The sequence below is a fragment of the Betta splendens genome, chromosome 16 (assembly GCF_900634795.4).
Source record: "Betta splendens chromosome 16, fBetSpl5.4, whole genome shotgun sequence".
Lineage (NCBI taxonomy): Eukaryota > Metazoa > Chordata > Actinopteri > Anabantiformes > Osphronemidae > Betta > Betta splendens.
Genome location: NC_040896.2, coordinates 2,194,964 through 2,222,770, shown reverse-complemented (window position 1 = coordinate 2,222,770; position 27,807 = coordinate 2,194,964). Strand labels below are relative to the sequence as shown.

At 40.2% G+C, this 27,807-nt stretch overlaps 1 protein-coding gene and 1 long non-coding RNA gene across 2 annotated transcripts; one reads left to right on the top strand and one right to left on the bottom strand.

Annotated features, from left to right (window-relative positions):
- Positions 1-12,940: 12,940 nt before the first annotated feature.
- Positions 12,941-27,788, top strand: popdc3 (popeye domain containing 3). Its single transcript, XM_029129555.3, has 3 exons — positions 12,941-13,564; positions 26,649-26,757; positions 27,105-27,788. Exons 1-3 carry the CDS (start codon positions 13,059-13,061, stop codon positions 27,378-27,380), a joined length of 891 nt encoding a protein of 296 aa, XP_028985388.1. The 5' UTR covers positions 12,941-13,058; the 3' UTR covers positions 27,381-27,788.
- On the bottom strand, positions 15,184-17,637 carry LOC129603132 (uncharacterized). Its single transcript, XR_008692785.1, has 3 exons — positions 17,374-17,637; positions 16,776-16,891; positions 15,184-16,237 (listed from the first exon to the last, which is right to left on the bottom strand). It is a non-coding gene; the product is annotated as an uncharacterized LOC129603132 (long non-coding RNA).
- Positions 27,789-27,807: the final 19 nt, after the last annotated feature.

Sequence of the window (27,807 nt, the reverse complement as noted above, 5' to 3'; positions counted from 1 at the left end):
CAGGTTGGTGTGTCGCATTCTGCAGTCTTGGGCGACTGTTCTGTCTACCAGGAGTTGGTGTTTGGCTCCTCTGGTATCCTTAACAATGCCCTTCTGTGCTTCGCTCATGTATTGACTCATGTGCCCACTTATCTTAGCTGCGATGATGCCTGACATGAGCTTCCATGTTGTGGAGAGACAGGTTATTGGCCGGTAGTTGGATGGGACTGTACCCTTTGAGGGATCCTTCATTATCAGGATCGTTCGCCCTTTGGTTAGCCATTCAGGGTGAGTCCCATCCTATAGCAGCTGGTTCATTTGTGCTGCCAGGCGCTCATGGATTGCAGTGGGCTTCTTTAGCCAGTAGGCGTGGATCATGTCAGGGCCAGGTGCTGTCCAGTTTTTCATACCTGAGACTCTATGTTGGATGTCTGCCACTGTGATAGTCACTGGATTCTGTTCAGGGAGGTTGCTGTGGTCTTCCCTCAGATCCACCAGCCACTGTGCATCACTGTTGTGTGATGCCTCCCTTTCCCATATATCCTTCCAGTACTGTTCAGTTTCCAGCCTTGGTGGGTCTGCTCTGTTGTTATTACCCTGCCATTGAGAGTACACTTTCGCAGGTTGTGTTGCGAACAGCCGGTTTATTCGTCTGGCTTCGTTATCTCTGGTGTATCTCTTTAGGCGGCTGGCCAAGGCTTGTAGCCTTTGCTTGGCAGTTTCGAGTGCTTCAGGTATGGGCATCTGGCTGTACCTCTTGGGCATCAGTCTTTTCATTGCACCTCTCTGGGCCTCTGTCATTTGGCTCACTTCCCTCCGAGCTGCCTTGATTTTTGCCTCCAACCTTCGTTTCCATGGTGGGTATTGTTTCTCATGGCTCCCATGGTTGCTCTTATAGAGAGCATTTTTGCCTCCAACCTTCGTTTCCATGGTGGGTATTGTTTCTCATGGCTCCCATGGTTGCTCTTATAGCCAAGCATCTCTAGGATCACTCATGCTGAAGCGTATATCAGCTCATTGGTTTCTGTGATTGTTGTGGTAGGGATCGCTCTCAATGCTGCATTCACATCTTCCATGAGATTTTCTGATGGTACTTCACTTAGCCGTTGTAATGGGGTTCGGGGTTGCCTGTTCAGTCTCGCCATGATCTTATCTTTCAGGTCTGTCGCTGCCTCGCTCAGCGTATCTGTGCTTACTGGGGCTTCGTACCCAATTTGGGGTAGATGGGGAGATGGTGAAACCTCCCCTCTGACCTGGCGTCCTGGCTCCCCCTTGCCGTAGCATTTGTGTTGTATCTCGTCAATCTCAAGTTGTGATAGCAGTTGCCGTTTGTGGATGTTGGAACACTGAGCTACTAGTTGCTTCGCCGTCAGCCTTGAATGTGGGTGACGTCTGAGCCGGTATCTCATGTGGTTCATTGTCTCTCATGATATGAGGTAGGCGGTAGCTTGAATAGGCATCCAGTGTGAATCGCCCTAACGGGGATTCGAACCGGGAACCCCCGCATGCAAGTCCTGTGACTTTACCGATTGAGCTATCCAGCGAGCTATATATATATATATATATATATATATATATATATATATATATATATATATATATATATATATATATATATATATATATATATATATATATATATATATATATCGTTGTTTGTCGTTGTTTGTATGAGTATGTGCACATACCTTAACACTATTATTGGTATTAGTATTAATCTCCAAGGTAAACCACAGTACAACAGTTGTTTAGTTATGAATGTGTTAGCCTAAGGTACATCCCTGCTTCTTATTTATTTTGCATCCGACAGATTTGCTTGGTTTCAGCAGCTGGTTGCACCCCTTACCCCCCACCCTCCCGCACACACACCCCAAAACAGAAACTTAACCTGTCCACCAACACAGCAACATCACACATATTTTGGATTAGCTAAAAAAACCATTAAATAAACCATAAATCAAAAAGAGTATATATATTCTATATATACTCCTCTTGTTAAAGCAAAGCTGTCCATCACAATATGGCATTCAGCTTAAGATATGCTGCTTGCTAAACTGCTGGACAGAACAAAAAAAAAAAAAAAAGAATTTATCAGCGCATTCGTACGGGCCAGTAGGTGCGTGCTCTGCCTACTCGCGAAGCGACAGCTAGCTAAGTTGCTACGTTCAGCAGCTTTAGAGGTTATTGTGGTTAGGGTTAGGGCTAGATAACGGGTGGGGGGTTCAGGTTACAATTAGCTAACACAATACCGCTAGCTACTTGCTAAGTTATGCTCGCTAAAAAATCTAAATCAAAAACTTCGATCCTCCCATCTGAACAACAACCGCTCAACAGCGCCCCTACTGACTCTGCTGGTTAAATCATCCGAGCCGTGATCTACCTTAATGATCGATGACAGCGACCTACTGCACCTATTCACCGCTGCCAGCAGGTAGATGGGCACCTACCGGCCCATACATATCGGCTGATAACCACTGATAATGGCCATTGAATGGCGTGATAACGTCCGAAGCCGCTGTTGTGGACATGGTTCAGTCTATTTGCAAGAAAATATTGTTAGAAGTTAAGTAATTCCAGGCCACCGCAACATCTGGATTTTTGGACCGTTTTTAAACTGATTCGTAGCGGCTTGTTTCGCTATAAAAAATCTGAGATGGATGAGTCCAAAGCTTTTAATTACAAAAAAAAAAAAAATTCAACTGAAAGGTTTTGGCGTCCCACAGCCTACGTACAGATGGAGCGGCAAATTTTCGTTGCCTCGTTGCTGCAGGATTTCACACTGATCTTGTCATGACATTAGCATGACTTAGGTACCATTCCACCAAGCCCCCCTACACCAGTCATGACCCCCCACTGTGAGGTACTTAATGCGTGGCTGCCTTGTTAACGCCCCCTAAACCTTTTTTAAGAAATGACCTGCAATTGCACATCCATGCACCAGGTGGAGCAGTGATGTGTAATCCAGGCCCACAGGCAGATTGGAGAGAGAGAACAGAAATGAGCGTCTTAAATGTAAAGTAGTTTATAACTGAACTTAAAGTTATTTATGTCTAAGCAAGTAGAAAATTACAGCTGTTATGAATACAATGCCCTTTAGTCAAACATTCAGTCAACATCCACATGGATATTTTATTTGTTTTAATTATACTGTATTGTATGTATTACTGTATTGTAATGTTTAGCTCTAAATTTACTGGCATTTTTTGACAACTGACAAAGACTAAAAGCTTCCTCAGTCTGAGGGAAGTTCCATATCATCCTCCAGTTTGGCTTCACTTCACACTTGCAAAGAACTGGCTCGTTACGTGAACAAAAGACACAAAAGTGAGTAGGTGTGATGAACCCTCCCCCAAGAAGGACACCAGACTGAAAGAGTTGACATGACTCAACTTCCACACAACTTTACCTGAGCCATGAAAACCAGATATTTTTGTAAAGGTTAAAGGTTCCACTCAAATCAAGGCTCTGTTAACGTAATGCTGTATGGAGGAATTTAGTTACTGTCCATACAGTAGGTCTCCCTCAGAGGATCAACAGCCTAGTGGTTAAGGCACAGAAGCTCCCAGCTAGAGACTCCTGGTGTAAACTTGCCTCTGGTGTCTTTTGTTTACTACACAAATTCAAGTGACGCAAAATACAGAGATCTGGATACATATGTGTTATGAGTTATGCCAGCTGATATTCTTTCAGTTCATTTTAGTCACCTTTTACTGCCAAATGTCACCGCAATCGGCTGATTGTGACAATAATTTTCAAGTTAACTTACAGACTTGTCTTAAAGCAGAAACATTACCAAAAGTGCAGGAACCTTTAGTCTGAGTAAAGTTAGGCATTATCCTCTATTTACAATAGGCTTCACTTCACACCTGTAAAGAACTGGCTCATCAGTTGAACAAAGGACTGTGAGAAGGTGTGAAGACCATGTCCCCCATGAAGAACATATAATGTAAAAGCTCCTTGAGAAACATTTCTGCTCTAAAATAATGTAGTGACCCAACTTTCAGACAACTTGGTTTAGGAAATGGTCAAATGAACTGGACGTTTATAAAATCTGTAAATAAAACTTGTTAAAAAGAAAGTGTTAAGTCTATGGCTTTAGGATATAAAAGTTTCCCTTTTTTTCACCAACTAACAAAAACAGTTTAGTTAAAAACTGTGGGTGAGAAGTTGTGTGCTTTAACCACTAGGCTCTTATAAGTGATGGATGGATGAAGTAGTTCACAAATGTATCTGGTTACATCAGGTAACAGCACTGCAGGACTCTGGTGCTTTGGGGAGAAGGGGGTGGTGTGAAACCAGTCTAACTGGTGCTGTGGATGGTCGTTCTGGCTGAAAAGAGGCTCTCTATTGTTATGTTCATCTAAGCTTGATTAGAACATTGAAATGTTATTTTTTTAATTTAAAACAGCTCCTGAAGCAGGCAGACTGACACACACTACATTCAAGAGAATAAGAATAATATATAGAATGAGAATTTAATAATTTCATTTGTGAAGTCCAACTCAAGCTAATACAGCCAGTAACTGATAAACCTCCAGAAGGTAGTTTGGCAGCTGTGGCAGCGTGAGCTGCCGATGCTTATCTATAATTAAAAAAAAGTTAGTACAACATTCAATTCTGAAATGAAGTCAACTTTTCAAGTTTTCTCAACTTTTTAGTTCACTCTTTAGACAGACTATTGTCTGTCTGTTTGTCTGTCTACCCTAGCAAACAGTGTAGAACTGACATTATCAGATCTATGTCCTGTTCTCAGAACTGTGCCTATACTTGCTGTTTGACCCTAACTCTATGGGTCAGATACTAAAGCTCCACCTTTTGGTTTTACCCTGGAATTGCGTCTTTGGTGCTAAAATGGGGGTGGCCTCATTAACATTTTTAACGGCTTCCCCAGACAGACCAAGGAGGGGGGCTGCTGACAGTCGGCTGATGAGGGTGTGATAAGTGTGTGATCAGCGTCAGAAAGGTGACTGACAGTCGACTGAAATCAGCGAAAATGAACCGCTCCATCTGTAGGTGCAGCTGATCACGCTGCCCGATCTCCCATGGAGCTTTTTCTTTGTCTCTGGGCTAAAGTATTTTACACCTATTGACCGAGTGGAGACAATATGTTAATGTCTCTGTGCCAATACGTAGTAGGGGATGGGGTTTAAAGTTTGCTTTGCAACTGAATCAACATCAGATGCCGTAACTCACGCGGAGCGAGTTCCAAATCCACTGTGTTGCCTGTGTAATAAAACATTGTTTTTCTGCAGATATTGTGGTAAATGTCATTACGGTAAAGTATAATAATGCAGCTTCCGTTTAAAGGACACATTGACTATCTCTTACTGGTTTAACTGTTTAACTTGCCCACCTTAAAAGTGGTCAAAGTGGTTTATGAGTTATTTTCGTTTTCATTCAGTGAAAAACGTTAACATTCATCGTGCATAATAAGCACATGTAAAACAAACAAGCTGCTGCATTAATGCGTTGTTAATCTGCTGAGTCCTGACGTTCTGACGCGCCATAGAGAAAGATTTAATACAATGTATTTATTTATAATAAATAAAATCCTCTTACAGATTTTATGTGAACGTCCATAAGAACTGCGTTTTAAAAGCGGTGAAGTGAAAGGTTTTTAATGTCAGGAGTATAAGAAAAAAGACCATTGGTTTTAGAAGCCAGATGTTGTTTAATTAGTAGGGGATCAGATCAGGGGACTCTGCCGGTGTGCGCACCCAGCTGATTCATTCCGCCTCCAGACAGGCTCTTGCAGAGACATGTTTGGGGTCATTGTCCTGAAAAAACCGATGCTGTGTTTCAAAATACTTTCTAATATATGGCCCCACTGTGCGTTTGATTATGGACTCCTTGAAAAACTGTCTATCCATAATCCCCTCGAAAATAATCATCGGTCCTGGTCCCCACCTAGAAATCCTTCCCCAAACGTGGAGTTTGAGGGGATGCTTAGGTCGCTGTTTGGAAACCAAGTGTCCTTTCTTTGCAAAGCTCATTCTGGCAAAATGCTCCAATGCCATAGTCGATTTGTTTTTCCCCGAAACGAGAAAACGGGAAATGGCCTTAAATCCATTAATGTGTCTGGTTTTGAAAACACAGTTTTCAGCTCGTTTATTCGTTTTTAACACGCTGCTCTGAATAAATGCCGTTTGTCCTTTTTAAACAAGATGGTGGGGGTTTCTCCTTACCATACGAAGTTACTGGACTTACTGGGAGCGTGTCCAGACACATTAACAGGTCCTCCGGGTTTAAAACGTTCTAAAACGACGTGTTTTCTCGTCTTCCCAGCTTTTATTCTGGAGGGGAAAATCAAACCGTTAAAACGTACACGGACCCGACACTTAAACACGAGGACATACTGTATAAAGACAGCAGCGACATCAACAACTGACAACAAACACTAGCGCGTATTGACAACTTGATCCAGGTCATCTGCCTATGAATAAGTGGCTCCTCAGCACCATCATTGAAACGTCACATCACTGTCTGCTTCAGACGGTGACGCCACTTCCCCGATTCTCTTGTTGCCTGCATTTGACAAGCATACATTTCCGGTTAAGCTCTACCTGGACACATCATCTGTCATTCGGGCTCTTACGTTTACCTCAGAATCAGAGCAAACTACAGGTCATTGCGGTCTGAGTAAATTTTAAGAGTTTTACAAGTATAGCAACTTAAAAGCTGCTATAACAAGACAACAACTTAGTTTTTTGTTCTCTACTTTTTTCTCAAAACGAAAAATCAGCTTTAAATCCAACTCCGTGACTTGTGTCGAAAAAACAACAACACTTGAATTCCGTTAATTAAAATTACGAGTTGAAACGAAAACCAAGTTTGTTTTGTATTTTTTCCTCATGATCAACAAACCAGAAGACGAGTACAGATATACATATAAAATACATTTATACCACAGATTGATGAATACATATAGATTCCTATTTTATGTTATTATACTTATATTATTCTATTGGATTGGCTGGAGGAGGGACTGTGTCTCTCGGCTGGCCTGGAAACTGTGTAAAAACATCAGCAGCTTCAGCAACTGACAACAAACAGTAGCCCGCACTAGCGAGCAAAGATGCATAATAATCTATAATATTTAAAAATGAAGTACTCTACATTTAATGATACAATACCATGACATCGTCTTTTGTGCTTAATGTGCAGACACAGATAGAAATGAACAGTCGGACCTCACATCTTTGCGCCACCTGGTGGTTAACACGAGACTAGCACCCTGATTTTTTTCAGTTTGCTGCAAGATTAAAAATGCTTAGTCGGGGACGCACCCGTGGCGCGCTGGCGTGCGCGTGCACGTACTGCGGTAAAAAAGGTGGTCGCTTTGAAGTGCTATGACTGTACATTTTAAACAGACCCAACCAACATATTAAGACATCGCAAGTATCAAGCACGTACTTACTACAGCAAGCTAGATCCACCGCTCCCCGCCTGTAGCTGCTCGAAGGCCGAGAGCTATCAGCTTTTCCCCACAGGTATATGCGATTACAGAAAAAGGTCAAAAGCTGGATCCACCGCTCCCTGCCTGTAGCCGCTCGATGCCGACAGTCATTATCTTTCCTCCACACAGGTGTGTGGCTGCAGGAGCCCACATGAGCACATTTGGAGGGGACAAAGGCTCAGTCGACTGGCTGTAGCCGTTAGCATAGCTAGCTAGTAACTTGCCCCACACATAGGTTACTACATTTTAAACCAGGGGTGTCAAACTCAAACCAGTCCCTGGCTGGTTTTCCAACTCTCCCTTTTCTAGAGCCTGCAAATTACCTTGATCAGGTGTGTTAAGTCAATCAGCAGCCAACTGACACAGCTGTTCAAGGTAATCAGATGGGAGAGGTGGAAAACCAGCAGGGACACCGGCCCTCGAGGACCGCAGTTTGACAACCCTGTTTTAAACAGACAAAGTAACATTTTAAAACATTATAAATATCAAGCATTTACTTACTTCAGTGAGTGGATGACGGACTGTAGGAATAGATCATTTTTTTCCAACAGGAGTCGTAAAAGAAATCCAGCATTGTACGCACCCTCATTTGAAAAGCACATACGTATAAATGCTGAGGCAGTGTTTCTGGCACCGGTCCGTTTAAAATAAAAGTGACCCACAAATTCCTCACTTGTTGATCCCTTGGTAAAGTGAAGAGACTTTGGTGTTGGTTAAAACACCCAAGAACCGAACTATTTCTACGGGAGGACTTGGGCGCTGCCGTGCTCGTCTGTTCACGGTGAGTGAGAGGGGGAAATGGCATAAGTCCAGTTTTGGTTGGAGATCATTGTGGGGGTGGTGGTTCAGGATTTGCAGGGAGGACTTCCTACGTGTGTGACGACAACGGGGGAACGGTCTCACAGTAGGACGAGGTCTGTCTCCATTGGATGAGAAAATTTACAGTTTCAAAACGTGAAAAAAGGAGGAAATGCATTTCTACCGTGCTCAGTGTGGGTACATTTTTGACCCATAGAGTCATAGGAACGCTCCAAAATGTCTAAAAAGTGGATTTTGCATGATATGACCGCTTTAAGTCTTTCCCTGTTCAGTTTGTACTCTCTTTTAGAATGAAGTTTGCAGCAGAAGCAGTTCAAGCTACCATCTTCTTTTTTGGAGGTTGACAGTAGGAGCGTTTGATGCTACTTTCATCACTGCTGGGTTGTGCTGCTGCTGTGGAGGTGACAGGAGGATTAGCAATGATAGGACTGAGAAACTGCAGTTTAGTTTCAGTTCAGTTTATATTGTTACGTTTCACATGATAAACACACTTTAGACAGTTTCAACTGTAATACAACAAACAGCTCAGCTAGGCTTTAAGAGCATTTTGATTGACTATTACAAGGTACAGGTGTCAGATAACCATGGTATTGCAATTAACATTATAACACCTGCTGAATAGATCTAATATTTCTAGATTTGCCTGAGGAGGAATGATGAGGGTAGTTACATTGCTATTTTCCATAACCACTAGGCCCTTCCATAACCCTTCCCGTTAGCAAACAATGTTGTTATGCTAATTGTTAACGGCAATTATGGCGTTATCACTCATCGTTAGGAAACAGCAAACTAAAATCATTGGCAAAATCTCTACCGTAACATTACCTCTGTCTTTGTCGAGTTTCTCCTCCTCTCCTCTTTTTCATCCCCTGGGCACCAGAAAGTTTAAGATGTTTTGACAACTTGTTGATCCATCAAAAAATTACCACCGTGTAGCAGTTAAAGTTGGATTACTTTGAAGAGAGGGGAGGTGTCTTAGGCAAGCTAAGTCAAGGCTATATTATTATTAGTACTACTTCTACTACTACTATGTAGGTTTTTCTGCCATGCAGTTAAAATTAATGTGGTGGGCTCATACTTTTCTGAAGTCTAGTTTTAAGAATAGTGGACGTTTATTTTGCTTCCTCTATTTCTGGTGCCCCCTGGATGTATGACACCCTTAGCATTTGCCTATGCTGCCGATGCCAGAGGCAGGCCCTGGTGTCTAACATTGTATGTAGAGAAGCTGCAGCATCATCTACAAGACAATCAACCTGTTTATAGGGATTAAGGTGACTGTTCTCTATGTAGCTACAAGTCGATGAGGCAAAAGATGACAGAATCATCTGCTTAAATCTAGCAACAGCATTGTCAGTGTGTGAATGTGAGTGTGAATGGATGAATGAAAAGTAGTGTAAAGCTCGTTGGAGCCTGGAAGGGTGGTTAAAGTGCTATAGAAGTACAGACCATTTATCAAGATTTCCTTTCAGCTGCTGCAAAGTCAATTATGGTAAGTTCAAACGTTAATAAGGAATTGTCAGATAACAGAGGGTTTGGGGGAAGAACTATTAATAAAATCAGGGGTACAGTATGATTAAAATGATGAGTGAGTTTATTTACCTGCTGAGTAAAACCAATAGTGTCCAATAATGAGTTAAATCTAGTACTGAGACAATTACTCTCAATTATTCATCTACATGAATGGAATTAAAGTCTCCCACTACAATGACTTGATCTGTGCTAAGAACTAAGTCAGATAAGAATTCAGAGAATTGAGTTGAGAACTCTGAAAATGGAGCAGGAGGACGATAAACAAAAAAAAACACAACTGGCATGGAATTCGGGTAAGTCACTCCATGTTACTAGAGAGTCCAACATAGGATAACATAGACATAGACTGCTAGGGGACGTAATTTATACACTGAGCTCCTCTGTTTCCTTCTGTCTTTTCGATCCAATAATCTTCCATCATTGTTCTACATTTAACTAGCACTGAGTTTTTCTATCTAGTAGATGTGCTTCTCTCTCTCTCTTCTTGTCCTCACCTACAGGTATCATCAGCTTTAGAGCTGTGTTAGATGAATACATCCATCCATTTTCAACCGCTTTATCCGGGGCTGGGTCGTGGGGGCAGCAGTCTGAGCAGAGAGTTCCAGACTTCCCTCACCCTGGACACTTCCTCCAGCTCTTCCGGTGGGATGTCAAGGCGTTCCCAGGCCAGCCGAGAGACATACTCTCCTACCGGTGGGACATGCCTCACCAACAACACCTAGTACAACAACATCTCCCCAGGGAGGCGTCCAGGAGGCATCCGAACCAGATGCCCGAGCCACCTCAACTGGCTCCTCTCGATGTGGAGGAGCAGCGACTCTACTCTGAGCTCCTCCCGGGTGACAGAGCTCCACACCTTATCTCTAAGGGAGTGCCCAGCCACCCTACGGAGGAAGCTGATTTCAGCTGCTTGTATCTGTGACTTTACCCTTTCGGTCATGACCCAAAGCTCATGACCATAGGTGAGGGTAGGAACGTAGATTGACTGGTAAACTGAGAGCTTTGCCTTTCGGCTCAGCTCCCTCTTCACCACGACAGACCAGTACACCTGTAGATGAATACAGCTGTGCATATATTTGTGTTCTGATGCCTATTATGGCAGTACACACACACACACACACACACACACTGGTGCACACATGCAAATTAAATTAAACATTAATATTTTCCTTTTATTAACTGAAATCTAGACATCTTAAAAATAATTGTTTTGTTGTTTTTCAGTTAAAATGTAGATTAACCAACATCACTGATTTTGAAACATTAACTAAATTTATACATTTTGAATTATCAATGCAATTGATTCTGATCATTTGTGTTCCCAACAGTGTTAGTCTTGAGAGGGAAACATTGTGTTTGTCGGTTTCTCATTATGCATGGAGTACAAAAGGGATAATTATATTTTCTACTGTATCTTGTCCTTGTTGGAAGTTGAACCCATTATCTTTGATCTTCCTTTATATCGTTTGATTCATGTTCCTTTATCTGTGCACATATGCAACAGATTATAGGAAAGAAAAGAACAGTCGTGGCTCAAGGGAGATGTTTGATGTTGGATAGGGAAAGAGATTCATTCACACCACCTAGCGTTTGTTTTGTATTTCTTCTAAATCAATTGCGATTTACTTCACAGCCTTTAAGAAATAATAGTGGGACATCCACTACGTATACACTTATGTACCTGTCCCCCTACCAATATGCTGTTAAAATGCACAAAAGAAAGTGAGTAAATTACAGTTGGTTAATGTGAATCCACCACTATTCCAGAAATTAAGAGATGTTATTCTAGGAGCTGCCTTGCCTTTCTACTTGGCCCAGCGGCTTCAAAACGAAATCTGAGACAGTCTGAAATCACTGCATCCCTGCCAAGGAAGGCTAAAATAAGAAAGCAGCAAAGCTAAGAGAGTAACAGTGTTTTATTAACGAAAGATATTTGTGTAGTGCAGAGTTTTCTACTTGTTCATTATCAGACACACACACACAAACGAGTCACAGCCTTTTAGGAAATCTTCTAAAAATAGAAGGTATCTGGTGGTTTGCACTAAGCTCGACTCTCCCAGTCACATGTGCACAGACAAGTCTAACATGTCCACAGCAATATTAAAAGCTCTAAAACTGCCCTTCAATCTAATGGTAAATTTACCCACTTCATTGTAAAACAGGGCCAGCCCCAGTGAGAACGCTACTGTGCAAGCGTCTTAGGCCTGACATGATGTGAAATAACCCAGGGGTTCTTCATCCTCTGCTGCCCCAGATATATCAGCCATTCCTGCATTTTACCAGTCTGGAAAAAGGTTACAATCACCTTGACCAGTGCATAGAGATGGGATACTGCGCCTCTGCTCTCCAGCTATTCTAATTCACCTGATCACTCACTCTGATTAATGAGGACATTTGAGAAAATCAGGTCACTTCTTTGACTTACTCACTCAGATGTATTTTTACTAGCTGCTGTCCTTTCACGTTGCCTTATTTCTTTTATTTTATAATTTTTCTCCATTGTACATAATATTCACCATTTTATATATAGAACCATATGGACAAACATCAACATGTGACAGGTACCAGAGCACACCTTCAGGGTTGTTTAGCTGAAAAAACCAACCAACTCATTATTAGGCATGGTCATAGTGCTGTGCAATATTGTATGTGAGATTATCTCACATGGAGGTGAATCGCTGGGGTTACTGCTAAATGATGACCATGCGTATTGATCATGAGAGCATAATCATTTGTCATGTAGGGGTGAGATCAGAGGGCTTTTCACAATTTTCTAAACTAATATTTTACAAGACAAAACCTGTAGATAATTTTAAATAAATAAAAATGGAGATTTTATAAATGACAGTTTATCTACGACACACGCCTGGTCTTAGTTTGATGATCATTTTATAGACTTTTAGACTCATCAACAGCTTTACCTGATTATTTATAAGCCCATTATAACAATTCTATCGGTGTCTTTAGCGTTTTTCACCATCCACCACTAAATTATACGTGAAGTATTTACAAAAGGCAATTGAGCTGTTCAGTAAGCATGCTTTTCTTTTGTTAAATAAGAAAAAATAAAGTGAGATATGTTCAAAAAGCAGCTCTCCTTTGTCACGTTTAGTTGCTTATGCACGTGATTCCTCTACTTTATTTCGAGCGGACGTTGCGCCCTGGCCAAGTTGGCGCTCCTCAGCCGTGCGTCACTGACGCTCTGCTGATCTGAGCCACAAGTACTGGGCCACCAGTGGGGAATGTGCCGACAGTTGGATTCACTTTGGGAATAATGGAAGCCCCGAAGTTCGCAGCTGTGAACCTGACGGCGGAGCCGGCGTTCCCGGCGCAGCGGCCGTGCGAGGAATGGAGGAGCGGTCCGGAGGACTCCGTGTTCCACCTCGCCAACATGTTCCTGTTCTTCGGCTTAATGGGTGGCAGCGGCTTCTATGGGCTCATCTACCTGTTCACCTTCCTAGCTCTGGGCTTCTTCTGCTCAGCAGTCTGGGCTTGGTCGGAGCCCTGCACCACGGACTCGTTCCTGTGGAGCCTCGCGCTCTTCGCCGCGTGTCTGGGACAGGTCCTGTACGTGTCTTACAAGCTGCGGAGTGTCTCCCTCAACCAGGACTTCCAGGAGATGTACAGCTGCATCTTTAAGAAACTTGGGGTTTCGCTTATCCATTTTGAGAAGATAGTGGCCTCCTGTGATGGAGACGTGCACGCCTTGGGGAAGGACCACTGCTTTGCCGTGGAGGGGAAAACCGCCATTGACAAGCTGTCGTTGCTCCTGTCCGGCAGGTGACGTTACGCTGTTATTAGCATGTTGTCAGGACCGACTTTATTAGAGTCCTGACTTAGTTTTTTCTTTTATATTCACGGTAAAGGAAAGGTGACACATGCAGTAGATGTGTACATATAAGTCCCAACTCTCCTACACAGAACAACCTCAAACTATTCTTTTAGCTTAGACTTGTAAGACATATTTTTCCCGCTAATAAGGCACTGAGCGACAAAATAAAAGTGATTAAACATAGACCAAAACCAGATGACACAATAATAACAAAGATTGAAAAGGTGACCAAGGGAAATCCTTAACACCTAGATATAGCATTTCCCTGGGAAAATGCACAGTGAATGCTGCCATGCTGAAAGTATTCCCAGAGGATTGCTGAAAGTACCTGAAACACTTAAGGCAGCTGAAAATAGCTGAAGCATGTAAAGCACAGATGAATAGATTTGAAGAGAATTAGTTGTTTAAACAGAGCTGAATGTTTGCAAAGAAGCTGGAACAGTTAAATTTCAAATTGAGGAAAGTTGAAAAACATTTGCTGAAATTTAAATTGAAAGAACTGCTGCAAATACAGGAATACACAATATACCTAAATGTAACAAAACAGCTAAATCTCAAATAAATAGTTTAAAGTTCAAGAGATAAAAGAATAGCTTGAAGTTAAGAAACTTTTAATACACCTGAAAGTGTATTAAACAATGTTATTATTTAGCAGTAATTACCCATTCAGAGGAATACAAATGACCACAAAAGCTTTATCAGCTTTTGTAGTCATTTGTATTGAATTGGTGCTTTTATTTTGAAAGAATATACAGTAGAAGAAGCATGTGTAAGTAATAAAAAAAATTAAAATAGTCTTATTAACTACAAATAATAAATTAGTTGAAATTAGAAATACTGCTATTTTTAGCTAAAGATCTGGATTGGTGCTTTTATGTTGAAAGGATCTTAAGGAAGCTCGTTCAGGTAATTGTTAAACAGTAAAGTAGTCTTATTAACTAGTCATTATAAACTAGTTGAAAGCAGAAATATTGTAATTACCTTAAAGGTCCATGCCCACGCTTTTTTCATGCTACACAATGCTAAATAATTGGACCTTGATGTCTCAGTAAGGTGTCTGTAACTTTTCATGCCAAAAAGCGCTGTAGATCGCCCACACGCCCGTCTGAAAATGTGTGTTTTAAGCTCTCGTCCACAACGCTCTATTTTCGGAGTGTGTCGGAAGCTAAACTGATCGCCACACCCCTTGGAGGAAGCGCATAGCCCTGGTCCGCGGCCGGAATCAAAAGTCACAGTCAGTGAATCCATTGTAACAGCGAAACTGGCCACCTCGTCCTCATAGTGGAGTTCAAGCATACGTTTGATCCAAAATCTGACTCTGAAGTCAAATGTGAGGCTGTTGCAGTGGTTACACTTCTACTGGCGCAAGGTACGTCTAACTGGCAGATTAACGTATAATTTAATTTGATTTATATAATACGCAACTTGATTAGCTGCTAACGCTAATACTAATGGTTGCCAATAAGCAGCCTGAATTGAAGAAAATATTCATATTACAACTACAGCTCATTATTACATGTTTTTTTTTATTTCTCGTGCTGCTGCTGTGTCAAAATAATTTTTCCATTATGGGGTCTTCAGCTGCAGCTTATATATTTTTTTATTGTATTTGTCTGTAATTAAGTGCCAATGTAGGAACAGTGAATGCCTATAGAGGCATGGTGTGACAGCAACTATTGCTTTCAAGATATTGCATGTGTTTATTACTTTTATTAATAAATTAAAATTTTGATAAATCTTACCTCAAGACGCCTGAACCAGTTGCCAAACCTACTGTCATGTATGGTTGATGATCCAGGACTGGAGCCAGTATGATTGAATGTGTATTCATTACAGAACACATTTAATATACAGTATATTAGACAATTACACATGCATGGAATAAATCAGTATCTCCGAAATTAAACAATTTTAGAACATTTTAGTATTTACAGATTAATCATAACGTACCTGGAAACTCTAGTTTACAAACATAGTTTTGGTTCTAAATACATATTGACCTAAGGTGTATGATATATCAACTGCTAATATATAACTAATAGAAATTTAGTTATTGTTTTTTTCTTCATAAATTTGACAGTACTATGTCTGTGTGTGTATCTCGAGTTGTTGCAGGTATCTAGCCTAGAAGTCTTGTCAGCTGGGGCTGGGGACTTCTAGAGTCCAAGTTGTCATCCCACCTTTCCTGGTCTGGATCAGAGCAGTGTTTCCTGAGGGACAAGGCACCTATGGTGAACTTAGACCACCTGTGGAATACCTAAATTATTGTTTTTGTGGAAATACCTCAGTAAAAGTTGAAATATTATAAAACATTTGTGTGTTTTCCCTCATAAAAAATAGTTCAGTGAAACAGCAATAGTCAAAGCAATTGTCAACCAATGCACCAGCCCTATAATGCTGGATGAGTTACCTTCACAGCTCAATGTGCATACAAAAAAATGAATGGGTAGGATTCATAGTTATGTTGAAAGCATATTTTCTGGAGTGGAACAGGTACAGTCATGGGCAGTTGGCTGGGGAGATGTGAGGATCTTTGTTGTCTTCATCACGTTTTGAAAGACATCGGAAGCAGTGCAGCTGCTGTACAGATGGAGGATGCAGCTGTTTTCCTTGACACCACTCTAGAAGGTATAAAGAAAAGAATAGCAGATTAATGAAATGACCAGTATTTCCTATGTATCTCACAACCTTCACAAATTTAAACAATATATAGAGGTAGTTACATCAGTTTTAATGGTGTTTGGAGCAAACACGTTTTAAACTTATTTTATAGTGCTGGTTTGTTAAATCTTAGCATGACATTAATGACCTCCTTTCTGTCAGGTTGCTCAAATTTGCTCAGAGGGCCGGTAGGACAGGGATGTTTACAAGGTCCTCCATAGAACAACCTGAGTCCAGCAGGACTTTATTGAAGATGGTCTCCATCACATTTTCCACATAATCTGCACCATAACAAGAGAATTACAAATGACCCGTCAAAAGACTAAAATATCAAAAAGTTGACTAACCGCATACAGAGAAAATACATAGACAATAATATAGATCAGATTATGAATACCACTACTGAAATGTGAAATGCTAAATCTCTGTCAAATAAAACTGCCTATTGGCCAACAAATTGCTGTTTATACTGCTCATACTGGTGTTAAATGTACATACCTTTGCTCCTGAGTTGAGCAATAACTCTTCTACAAGGTAGCCGTGTGTCCACAGCCTGCAGTGGCGTCAGTTTGAGAAACAACCTCCTTGCGTTTCGGTAGTTGGGATGCGTCAGCCTGTATAAAAAAAACACAGCAGCAACAACACACATGTTAGACTTAGATCGAACTTGCCATAACCCAAATTCACAGGTCCATTTGGGCTACGACATACACACGACAGGCTCGGTAGAAATTAGAAACACAGCTGACTCTCACAACTTACCATCGCAGCCAAACCAAACTCATGGCTAGCGCTAGCCGCTAACGCTGCGCTAGCATCGCGCTAGCGACAAACATGACACTAGCAGCAAAACTGTGAGCCCAGCGAATGACCTCAGTACCATGTATCACACGACTCGAACCGGAAAAATGCTGGAGAGGCTTGAAATCATCCAAATTGCGTGTCAGCACCTTGCAACACTGTCTCTCTCTGTCGCTGTAGCTGTTAGCATCAACTGTTCTAGCAATTAGCATTCCTTACACAGGAGGGAAGCTACATTATAAACAGAGAAACTTCTGGAGTACATACATCAAATAAGAATCAAGCATGTACTTACGTTTGGGGAAGCAGCAAGTGGATCACGTCTTGAGGAACGGGGCGCTTCTTCAACCTGAGTGACCTCTTCTTTTTGTCTTTTAAAAGGCGGGTGCTAAAAGGCGCTACCTCCTATGGTAGACTGCGCAGTGAGTGACTGGACTGACTGAAACGAAATGTTTTAGGTACATTTAGGGGTCCAGGTTTGTCGGGGGGGGTGAAGCTGGTTCTGTGATTGGTCAAGCAAATGCAGACGTATCCAGTCCGCCAAATTAGAAACGATGGTTCTTGCACCGGATTGGATAAACTCTCAAAAATGTGAAATAAGTAGGGGGCGTACTTCTAACACACCAGGAGTGTCTTAACGTGACCCAGGGAGTCAAATAAACGTACCAGAATGTCCAAAAAGTGAATTTTGCATGTGCATGGACATTAAAGATTTGAATTGGTGCTTTTATTTCGAAAGGATTTGAAGGAAGCCTGTGCAGATAATTGCTAAACAGTATAGTAGTCTGATTAACTAGTCACAATACACTAGTTGAAGCACAAATATTGCTATATGGATCAGGATTGGGGCCTTTATTTCAAAAGGATTTGGAGGAGCTGTGTGTGTGCTTAATAGCTAAACTGAAAGTACGCAGGACTAGTTAGATACAGAAAAACGTACATAATAATAATAAAAATAATAATAATAATAAAGATTCAAATCTCAATGCTTTGCAGCATTCACTGTGATGACAAAAATATTGACTAAGCTAAAAAGTAGATATGTATTTGTGTGTTGTGTGTCCTGAATCAACATTGATACTCCAGCGCATTTTCTACAATGAGCATTTAGTTAAAAGGCCTTAAAAGTCTAATTCAAAATGCTGCAGCCAGAGTTCTGACAGGACCTATAATTCTCCTACTCACCTACAAAGCACACTGAAAAAAAGGGATAAAGGGGGTTGTTTACTTTACAAATATGGTTCTTATGTATGCTACACAATATATTCACTTTTTGACTGTAAATATGTACAAGTCTTTAAAATAATATTAAACCAAGACAGATGTAAAACTAACAAATATGAATCATGTTAGCAAGACTGAAGGTACTTGTGTTTTGTAATGAAACCCCGCCCCCTCGTCTGGAGAATGGAGGGAAAGTTAAACTTGTCGATCATCGCAGTCCACCATCTTTTCACTCCGATTGCGAAGTCTGAGGCGCTCATCAAGCTGAGTTTAAGGTAAATAAAGGATTTATGAAATATCTTTTTTACTGTGAAATAGTCGTATGCCGCATATATAAGGCCAAACGATAGGCATTATTCTGTATTAACAGTTAATTTGAGTAATATAAAGCAAACAACATTAAGCTAACGCTGCTGTTAGCTTATGTTATCTTTGTAACGCTTGTTCTTAGTTCTTAAGACTGTACTGCATGTGGGTTTTGTGTTCGAAATGTGTGGGTCGCAGTAAGTAATATTAAAGAAACTTGTATTAATGCCTTCATACATTAACCTATTTCGAGCGTGCTCTCCGATCCCCCTACAATGGTAACTAAGTACAGTATGCTATAGCAGTGGTCTGGAAGATTTTTTGCGCCACGCACCGGTTTAATGTTACACAGCATTTTCACGGACCGTTTTTTACAAACGTGGCAGATATATTAAAATGAATAAAATAATGCGACCTCCATTAAGACATCTAGTTTTAAAATACAATATTAAAATGCATTCCACTGTGTATGTAAGTTTATTAGCAGCGTCCTCGCAACACCGCGTAACATGTACAATGCTTGGTCTCTAAGTGGAGGAGCAGTTTGAAGGCCTCATTGCCGTTAGAGCCGGTTGCTGCACATTATGCAGACTTGGTGCGTTAGAACAACCGGTTGCAATATCGCCTTGTTTCAAGTAGGACTCCCAGTACTCTTAGATGCAGCTTTATCTTTCTTTGTAGTCATAGCCTTTTTTATGTGTCTTCACTGGCTCTATACTGTTGCAAAAAAAAAATTCCAAAGACGTTTGTCCGCTAGCTTGACTGTTTCAGTTTAGCGGTAATGTGTTACGTGTTCCCGGTTAGCGCAGCCACTTTGCGAAGGCAGCTGTTTTAGGTAAGACACGTGACCGAGGCAAGCGTCAATAGCGAGTCGTAGACTGGTTTAGCGGAGAGATTCTGGTAATTTTCCAAAATAAACATCATTCAGAATGTTTGGTTGTTTGGGGACCAATGCGCTATAGGACGCGTTTTAGTTTAATAACGTAATATATAATACAATCATCTCAATAAATAAGTGTTGGCTTAATCATTAAGTTGGTGGGAAGAGTTTATGTGAAATGTTAATGTCTTTTTTTCTATAGGTGTTTTTGTTTCCCTTGTGGACCCCTGATTTCAAAGGCTCTGTAGTGGTAAGTATTCAAATGCACTAATTATCACCTGTTCCATTCTGCTGTATACAGAAAACGGCTACCGTAAACAGACCTGGGTCACACTAGTGATAAAAAGGGGGGAATTTATAACATTTTTAGTATAAATGTAACAGGTTCTGTTTTTTTCATTGAAAACTAGTGTGTTTTCTTTCCAATGGCCCCAAGCTCAAAATTGTAGGTCCTACCATTTAGGAGCTACAACCATTTTAATTTCACTAGGTCTATTAGCATAATAGGCATACTAAATGCACAAAATGGGGGTTGGAATATAGTAAATACGTATGTGCCATGATGTGAGTGCAAGTGATAACAGATAATAATTATAAAGAAAAATTTATTTACTGATCTTATAAACCTTTATTCTAGGTTTTGACTTTGCAGAAGTGCAGTAAGGATTTAACAGTAAAAAGTGTGCTCATCTGTAGTTACAAGTAGGTGTGAACTGCTGAACCATTACAAACTCAAACATCCACAGTTTGGACATGCCGGTTGTTATCCATGTGCATATTCTGAATGCCCATGCATATTTAAGACATGGAATGCTCTGTTAGTACATCACAGTAGAGTGCATTCCACACATCTTGGTCAGACTCAAAAACAGTTATCCATATTCAGGTTTCACTTATGTCCATGCAAAAATATAGCTAGGGAAAGAGAGTACTTTGTTCATATCAATACCCATCTGAAAAGACATGAAAATGTTTCTTGCATGTTTGTTGGTTGTACTTTTGAAACAAGCATTTATAGAACTTTTAAATCTCATAAGAGTCGCCGACACACACATTATAGCCTAACTGATTTTAAGCCAGGTATTCACCATCGAGAGAATTAAAGCTTGTGGCCATCACTGAGCTCTGTGGCATTCTTCCATTGGTCGATTATATGGTTGGACCAAACCGCATGGTAACCTTAAAGAGGCACATCTTGATAAAAAGTTTGTTTACTGTAAAACTGTAGGTTTCCAACACTATTACTGTTTATATATATTTTTTCTGTCATTCGGTAAAAGGGTTGAACTTAGTATTTAGTAAAGTATTTTGCAGCCAACTATGTAAATATTTTTTCTCTAATCTCTTTACAGAAAACTAGAAGAATGGCTTCCATTGTGATTCTCAAGGTACTGCTGAGTGACAACAGCAGCCAAAGGTTAACTTTGAAAAATGGACTTCCTGGATCGGTTGATGAACTTGTTGAAGAGGTGCAAAGACAATGTGGTCTTAAGTCAAACTTTAAACTTCAGTTTATGGATGCACTATTTGGAAATGTTTTTATGAACCTCACCTCAATGGATGAAGTGCAAGATAGAGGGACAATCAAAATCATCCCCATTGCTGACCACTCAACTCCTCTACATGATGATAGCCCTTGCACATCAGCTGACATATCCTTTGTTGCTCTTGATGAATCCACATCTCTGTCTAGTGGATGTGTTGATACTGACATATTGTCCTCACCAGATTCAGAGTCCTCCAGTTCTAGGTCATTTTGGCCTTCAGTCTTCTGCATTCCCAAGTTTAGTTATGGTGCTGAGTTGAAACTAGAGCAAGGCAATGCAGCATACAGAGAAAAGGGTGCATTGCTTCTTCCACACCCTAAACTAAAATCAAACATTCTTAATGGCTTGGTGCAAGAAATAGTTCACTATAAGGTTTATGTGACAGATAAAGAGTTTAACACCGTTGGAGAGGCCCTCATTTCAAGCATCCATGCCTGACAGAAAGAGGTTCTGTAACTGAATACCCTGGATGAAAAGCTAACTTGAAAAATAAAATGGCAATCTACCTTACTCAACTGAGAAAGTTGGGTTGCCCCGAGGTGATGGTAAACTCTCAAACAAAAACCCGAAGGCAAAGCAAGTGCTGCATCTGGTATTAAAAAAAACAATGCGGTCTGAAGTGAACTACTGCCCCCCCTATCCTACTGGAGAATCTGAGGAGAGCCTTGAGAGTATGAGACTGGCTCTTATTTCAGACAGAGAGGTAGTCAGGATGAAAATGGAAAAGACATTAGCATACAGGAGACATGAAGTGGTTTGTGACACACCTATGATACAAGACTTTCAGACAAGGTGGCCAGCGCTTTTTGATGTAGGAGAGGTATGTGATTTTTTTTTTTCAGTTGATATGCAGAAAGACATTTTCAGTGTTCATTTTTCTGTTTATTGCTGGCAATTGTATACTTCACGAATCTTTTTGTGCAAATTAATCTGGTCATGACCGCCTGAATTTATGGGCCACCTCCACAGGATAATGATGATTATAAGTTGGTACTCTTTCCTTGCACAAAAATAAGGTTTTTATTGTATGCTTACAATAAATTGCATATTGTAATCTTATGTCATTATTTCTTTTTCAGATAAACGCACGAGTTTAAGCGCATCACCATCATGCCTTTGCATGAGATTTCTTTCAAACCTAGATCTTCTATCTGACAAACTACTGAAGCTATTCCAGAGGAGAGGAGGCCAGATTGGAAAGAAACTAAAGACTATTATAGGTCCCATGACAGAAGTAAGAATTCATCCTCTTTTTTTTTTTTTTTGTTCTGTCCAGCAGTTTAACAAGCGGCATATCTTACGTTGAATGCCATATTGTGATGGACAGCTTTGCTTTAACAAGAGGAGTATTTATAAAATATATATACTCTTCCTGATTTATGGTTTATTTAATGGTTTATTTAGCTGATCCAAAATATGTGTGATGTTGCTGTGTTGGTGGACAGGTTAAGTCGGTTCTGCTTTATGGTGTGTATGCGGGGGGTGGGGGGTGGGGGGGTGAGGAGTGCAACCAGCTGCTAAAACAAAGAAAATTTGTTAAGTACACAATCGGAGCAAAATAAATAAGCAGGGATGTACCTTAGGCTAACACATTCATAACTAAACAACTGTTGTACTGTGGTTTACCTTGGAGATTAATACTAATACCAATAATAGTGTTAAGGTATGTGCACATACTCATACAAACATATACATATCATATACATACATATGTGCATTGTTATACATATCCCATACTACTTAATAAAAGTCATGACATACAACACCACAAATTCCATATTCACACATTATTGATATTGATAGTGATAAGTATCAGTAATACTTACAGTTGGATTTGGAAAGTGTCCCACTACAAGGTTAGTAAGGCTGTAGCTTAATATTATTCACCCAAAGAGTGAGGCAGACGTTGGTGCATGAACAAGAATTCATCCTCTAAATAAATTACTTGTTTTCACGTTTTGGAGAAGAAAAATTATTCCAGCCTAACTTGCTGTGTTTCCTCTTAACTAGGCAGATGATGTTGATCTTGCTAGAGAATGCATTCTCAAGGGGCTGTGTGTGTACCTCAATGAGGACCCACAAAATCTAGTAAGATTGTACATGGTAAGTAATAGTAAGTGGCTTTGGAGATTAACACAAGCATAAATGTATTTATTCATTTGTTGTATTTTGTGACTACACAGGTAGAAGACAAAGCTGCCATCCGAAGTGCTCTTGAGGAGACCACTGTGGGAATCTTTGTGATCAGGGGACTGCATGCCTATGATACTCCAGAAACATTGGCATTGTTCTTGAAGGCCAGACGGTGTTAGAAGATCTGGATAATGTTGCATTAGCCACTGCCTTGTTGTTTGACCCTATACATGCCTTGAATTTAAACTACCCTTTGGAGTTGAAGTGTACATTTGAAGTTCTGCAGAAAATTGTTATGGAGCTTGAGGGAAATACTCTCTCCAACAAAGCTCACACTCTCAAAAACAGACTCTGCGTAGAGAATTTGAGTGTATTTAATACACACAATCCTTGGTCATGTCACGATCCGGTTCCGTTCTGTTTTTATTTTGTAAGGACTCAGTTTGTCATCCATGTCATGTTTTGGTTCCAGTTTTCATTTCCAGTTTTATTTTGGTAGCACCCCCGGTTTCTGTTCTTGCTTTACTTCATGTTTGCCAGATGTCACAGCTGTCCCCGTTTCCACCGGTCATTATCCACACCTGTCTGCAATTAGTAAATCAACACCAGTATTTAGTCTTCACCTCTCACACCAGTACCTCGCCAGATTGTTGACTCCTAGCACCACTATCCAGCGTTCTTGTCTTGTTACCGCGTTTTTCTGATCTTGCCTGTCATCGACCACCGATTTCTGCCTGACCCTCATCTGTACCTTCACCCTGGATTGTGGTATTTGTCTGACCGTCTGACCGTGAGTTTTGCCTAGCCCTTGTCTGTACCTAAACCTGAGATACGCTGTGTATGACCCGGACTGCCTGACGACGCTATACAATAAAACACTGCTTAATTCATCAAGTCCTCTAGTGTGCTGTGCATTTGGGTCCTCAGCCGTGTGTTCGTGATAGGTCACATATGGAACGCTCACATTTTTCCTGGAGCAGGAATCAAGCAAAAGCAGTATTTGCCACAGAATGTCTCATAGGTATTTACAGACATAAACTCATTCCCATAAGTCTGACAACATCTCAGTGTGAAAACTTTTTTTTTTCTTTTTTTTTTCATCTAGAGCACTTTTATGTAGCGTTTTTTCTTTTAATTATTGGAACAATGTCTCTTTGGGTTACAACATTGTACTTGCTCTCTAACTTTAAAGTGTGTAGAATATGAGTTAGTGTATTTAATTTGGGGAGGGGGCATTTGAATATTGAAATAGGAGAGAGGGAGAGACATTATTACTTAGATTTTAGTTTGTGAAATTGTTTTGGGGGACTAAAGCTTTCTTTGTCCATAGTTCTTAAATGTTTTAGGTTGTAGTGTTAAATGCTAAATGTTCACTGCCATCTGCTTGAGTTACTTTGAGAAATTCTCCTTACACTGCAAAAGGCCTTTGACATTCTCCTTTGTTGTAAATGTTTTATTTTTCTAAAGGAATATAAGCAGTTGTATTTGTATGTAGTTGTGTATGCTATTTGCAGATGAAGATACTGTTTTGTGGACATGCAGTATAATGTACCAGGTATAGTTGTGTACCAAAATACAGTAATTTTGAAACAATGTTTGGTGTGTTGTATTAATGCTGCAGCAATTAACAAGAAAGTCATGTTTATGGAACAAAACTTAATTTAATCTATTTCATATAAATGGAAAAACCTAATTCTATGTAATAAAATTATGTATATTTAGCCAAAGAAATTAATGAAAGAATTATGGTTTAACATAAGATTTTATAATATACCTAAAATGAACTAAATGCCTTATCTTTACATAAATAAGATATGTATGTTTGACATATAAAAATACAAAACTTCTAACATAAATGTGTCATTTGAATTAAACATAACTTTAATATGTGCAACCGAAGTCCATATTTTTTTCATGTAAATCCAACAGATTTTTTTTTCAGTGCACTTAATGATAAAGCTCCTTCTTATTTTATCTGTCTTAAGACCTCAGTTCTCCACTTTTGCCGCCACGGGATCGGTAAGTACAGAGACCCCTCGATACTTTGACGTTTGACAGTTTAGATATGAGGAATTATGCACACGGAAGCTCGTCAGTGGCGCGTGGAACTCCTAGAAGGTGACGTCTTTGGGGGGAGAAAAGGTTTTTGAGCTTAGATGGAAACAAAAGCGCTGACCGAATGCATCACATATGGCTCATTACTAAATCATACAGCGTAACAAAAGAATATTTGGATTATTTAGGTCATATGACTGTTCCTGTTCATCTGGGTTCATCTGCTCTTGTGAAGGAATGTATAGTTTAGTACATAATATTTTGTGAATTGCTAAGTTATTCATAAATTAGTCAAGATTAGGTACATTTCTAAGTTACATTTAAATTCATTTTTCACATTTAAATGAGGAGGAGAAGCAGAGTCAGGGAGACTCCACAGACAGGCAGGAAAGTGGAATTAAACCACACAGATCTTGCAAGAAAGCTTGCTCCATAGTGACTTAAGACTAAAGGTTCAACCTCCAGCAGTCATTAGTAAGTAAAAACAGCCTCTGTACAAATGCCTGCCAGACAAGCACTTTATGCCACATAAACAAACAGCATATTAAATCAGAACCTGTACAAACCATTAACTTATGCTCCCAGCAGAACGCTTCATTCTCAGAGCGCTGGGCTACTTGTGGTTCCTAGAGTCTTTAAATGAGGCAGAGCTTTTAGCTACCAAGCTCCTCTCCTCTGGAACCAGCTCCCTCTTCAGGTTCGAGAAGCTGACACACTCTCCACCTTTAAGATCAGACTTAAACCCTTCCTTTTTGATAAAGCTTATAGTTAGAGATGGTTCAGGTCACTGGCAGTGATTGTTAGTCACAGGAACCATCTCTTAGTTAAGCTGCAATAGACATAGACTATGTAATTTATACACTGAGCTCCTCTGTTTCCTCCTACCTCTTCTGTCCAATAACCTCCCATCATTGTTTCATGTTCAACTAACCTTGTCTCTTTCTCTCCAGTAGTTGTGCGTCTCCCCTGCTCTCTCTCTCTTTCTCTCTCTCTCTCTCCTCTACTCTGTCCTCACCTACAGGTATCATTGGAGTCAAAGTTTGGTGTCTGTGATGGGCAGCTGTGGATCCAACCATCCTGCCTGTGCTCTATTGTTGTTGCTGTGCTTTTCTCTCTCTCTCTCCCCTCACCCCAACCTGTCGAGGCAGGTGCCTCCAGGCACATTCAGCCTGGAGGTTGGAGGGAGTTTTTCCTCTCCACTGTTGCTGTCAAGTTGTAATTACTTTGTAAAGTGCTTTGAGATAACCTTGTTGTAATTTGGCGCTATATCAATAAAAAAATTAAATTTCAAAGAATAGAAACATTCTCCATTCATGACAGGTTCATAATTTCATTCTATCTATTTTATTATATCAAAGATGCGATCTAGTAGTTTAAGATACTGATAATGTGTGTAATTATGACTTTTCATTTTTCCTTACACAGAATCCGAGTGACAGTTAATGGAGAGTTTCTACATTACATTTATCCTTTCCAGTTCCTGGATTCACCTGAGTGGGACTCTCTGAGACCATCAGAGGAGGGGGTCTTCCAGGTAAATTGTATCTCTGAGTCATTAACTCATGAACTGATAATTCAAAATGACAGTTCAATAAAATCGGATCTCATCAAAATCATTAAACAAACAGATAAACAATTACAATCTGTATTATTGTTTCCCCTGACCTAAATAAATCAATACTGGATATGGTCTCTAGTCTTCTGTCTTTGTCCAAGGATGTCAGTTTCTCAGGATTGAATTTATGATCACTGATTAAATGGCTGAGGAAGTTTAAAAATGGAATGCTTCCTATTTGAGAAACACTGTTTTATTTATTTTATGAATGGGTGGAAATGTAATTAATCCAGAAACTGACCTGTGATGACTGTTACTTTCCCTAGGTGACCCTTCGTGCTGACACACCTTGCCGATACGTTGCATGGAGGAGGAAGAAACTTTACCTGCTTTTTGCCAGGCATCGGTACATAGCCAAGATATTTGCCCTGATTGTCCGCAGTGACATAGCAGAGAAGCTGTACTCTCTCAATGAGAAGGCTTTGGATAGTTCCAGGCACCACTATGATCTCCGATTACCAAGTTTCTGTCACATGCCAGGGACTAAATTAGAAAAGACAAATGTCCTGCAAGTGCCTGTGCAGGGTGCGAGGACTGCTTGAAAACACACACTTGAAGTTGTAAATATTTAGAGAAAATATGCTGTGTGTAGAAAATAGGTTTGGTTTTGTATATGGTATGGATATGATAGTGATTGTATGAACTCTGTACAGATTAGAATTAAAATAGAAATACGTCAAATTGTTTCTATGCTCATTCTTGGGTGAAGGGAGACATCAAGAAATCAGTTAGTTTTTCAGTGTGTGTGTGTGTTTGTGTGTGTTTAAATGGTTTATATAATTTATTGTGCTGAATAGGTAGTTGCTGGTATGCGGATATTGTAACAAATAAATTATGCATTCATGTGTTATGCTTTGTGTATTTGTGTATAACGCCTACTGTATAAAAACATTGACTAACTTACAATTTGGACACTGCAGCCAATAAAAAAATAAATGTTGGAAATTGTAGCGTTCAGTGTTGTTGTCC

What these genes read in the sequence shown, in the direction of transcription:
- popdc3 (XM_029129555.3), top strand. Translation starts at nt 13,059, where the DNA reads ATGGAAGCCCCGAAGTTCGCAGCTGTGAACCTGACGGCGGAGCCGGCG. An exon ending in TCGTTGCTCCTGTCCGGCAG is followed by an intron (nt 13,565 to 26,648) that starts GTGACGTTACGC and finishes TTCCTTACACAG; the next exon opens with AATCCGAGTGACAGTTAATG. An exon ending in CAGAGGAGGGGGTCTTCCAG is followed by an intron (nt 26,758 to 27,104) that starts GTAAATTGTATC and finishes TACTTTCCCTAG; the next exon opens with GTGACCCTTCGTGCTGACAC.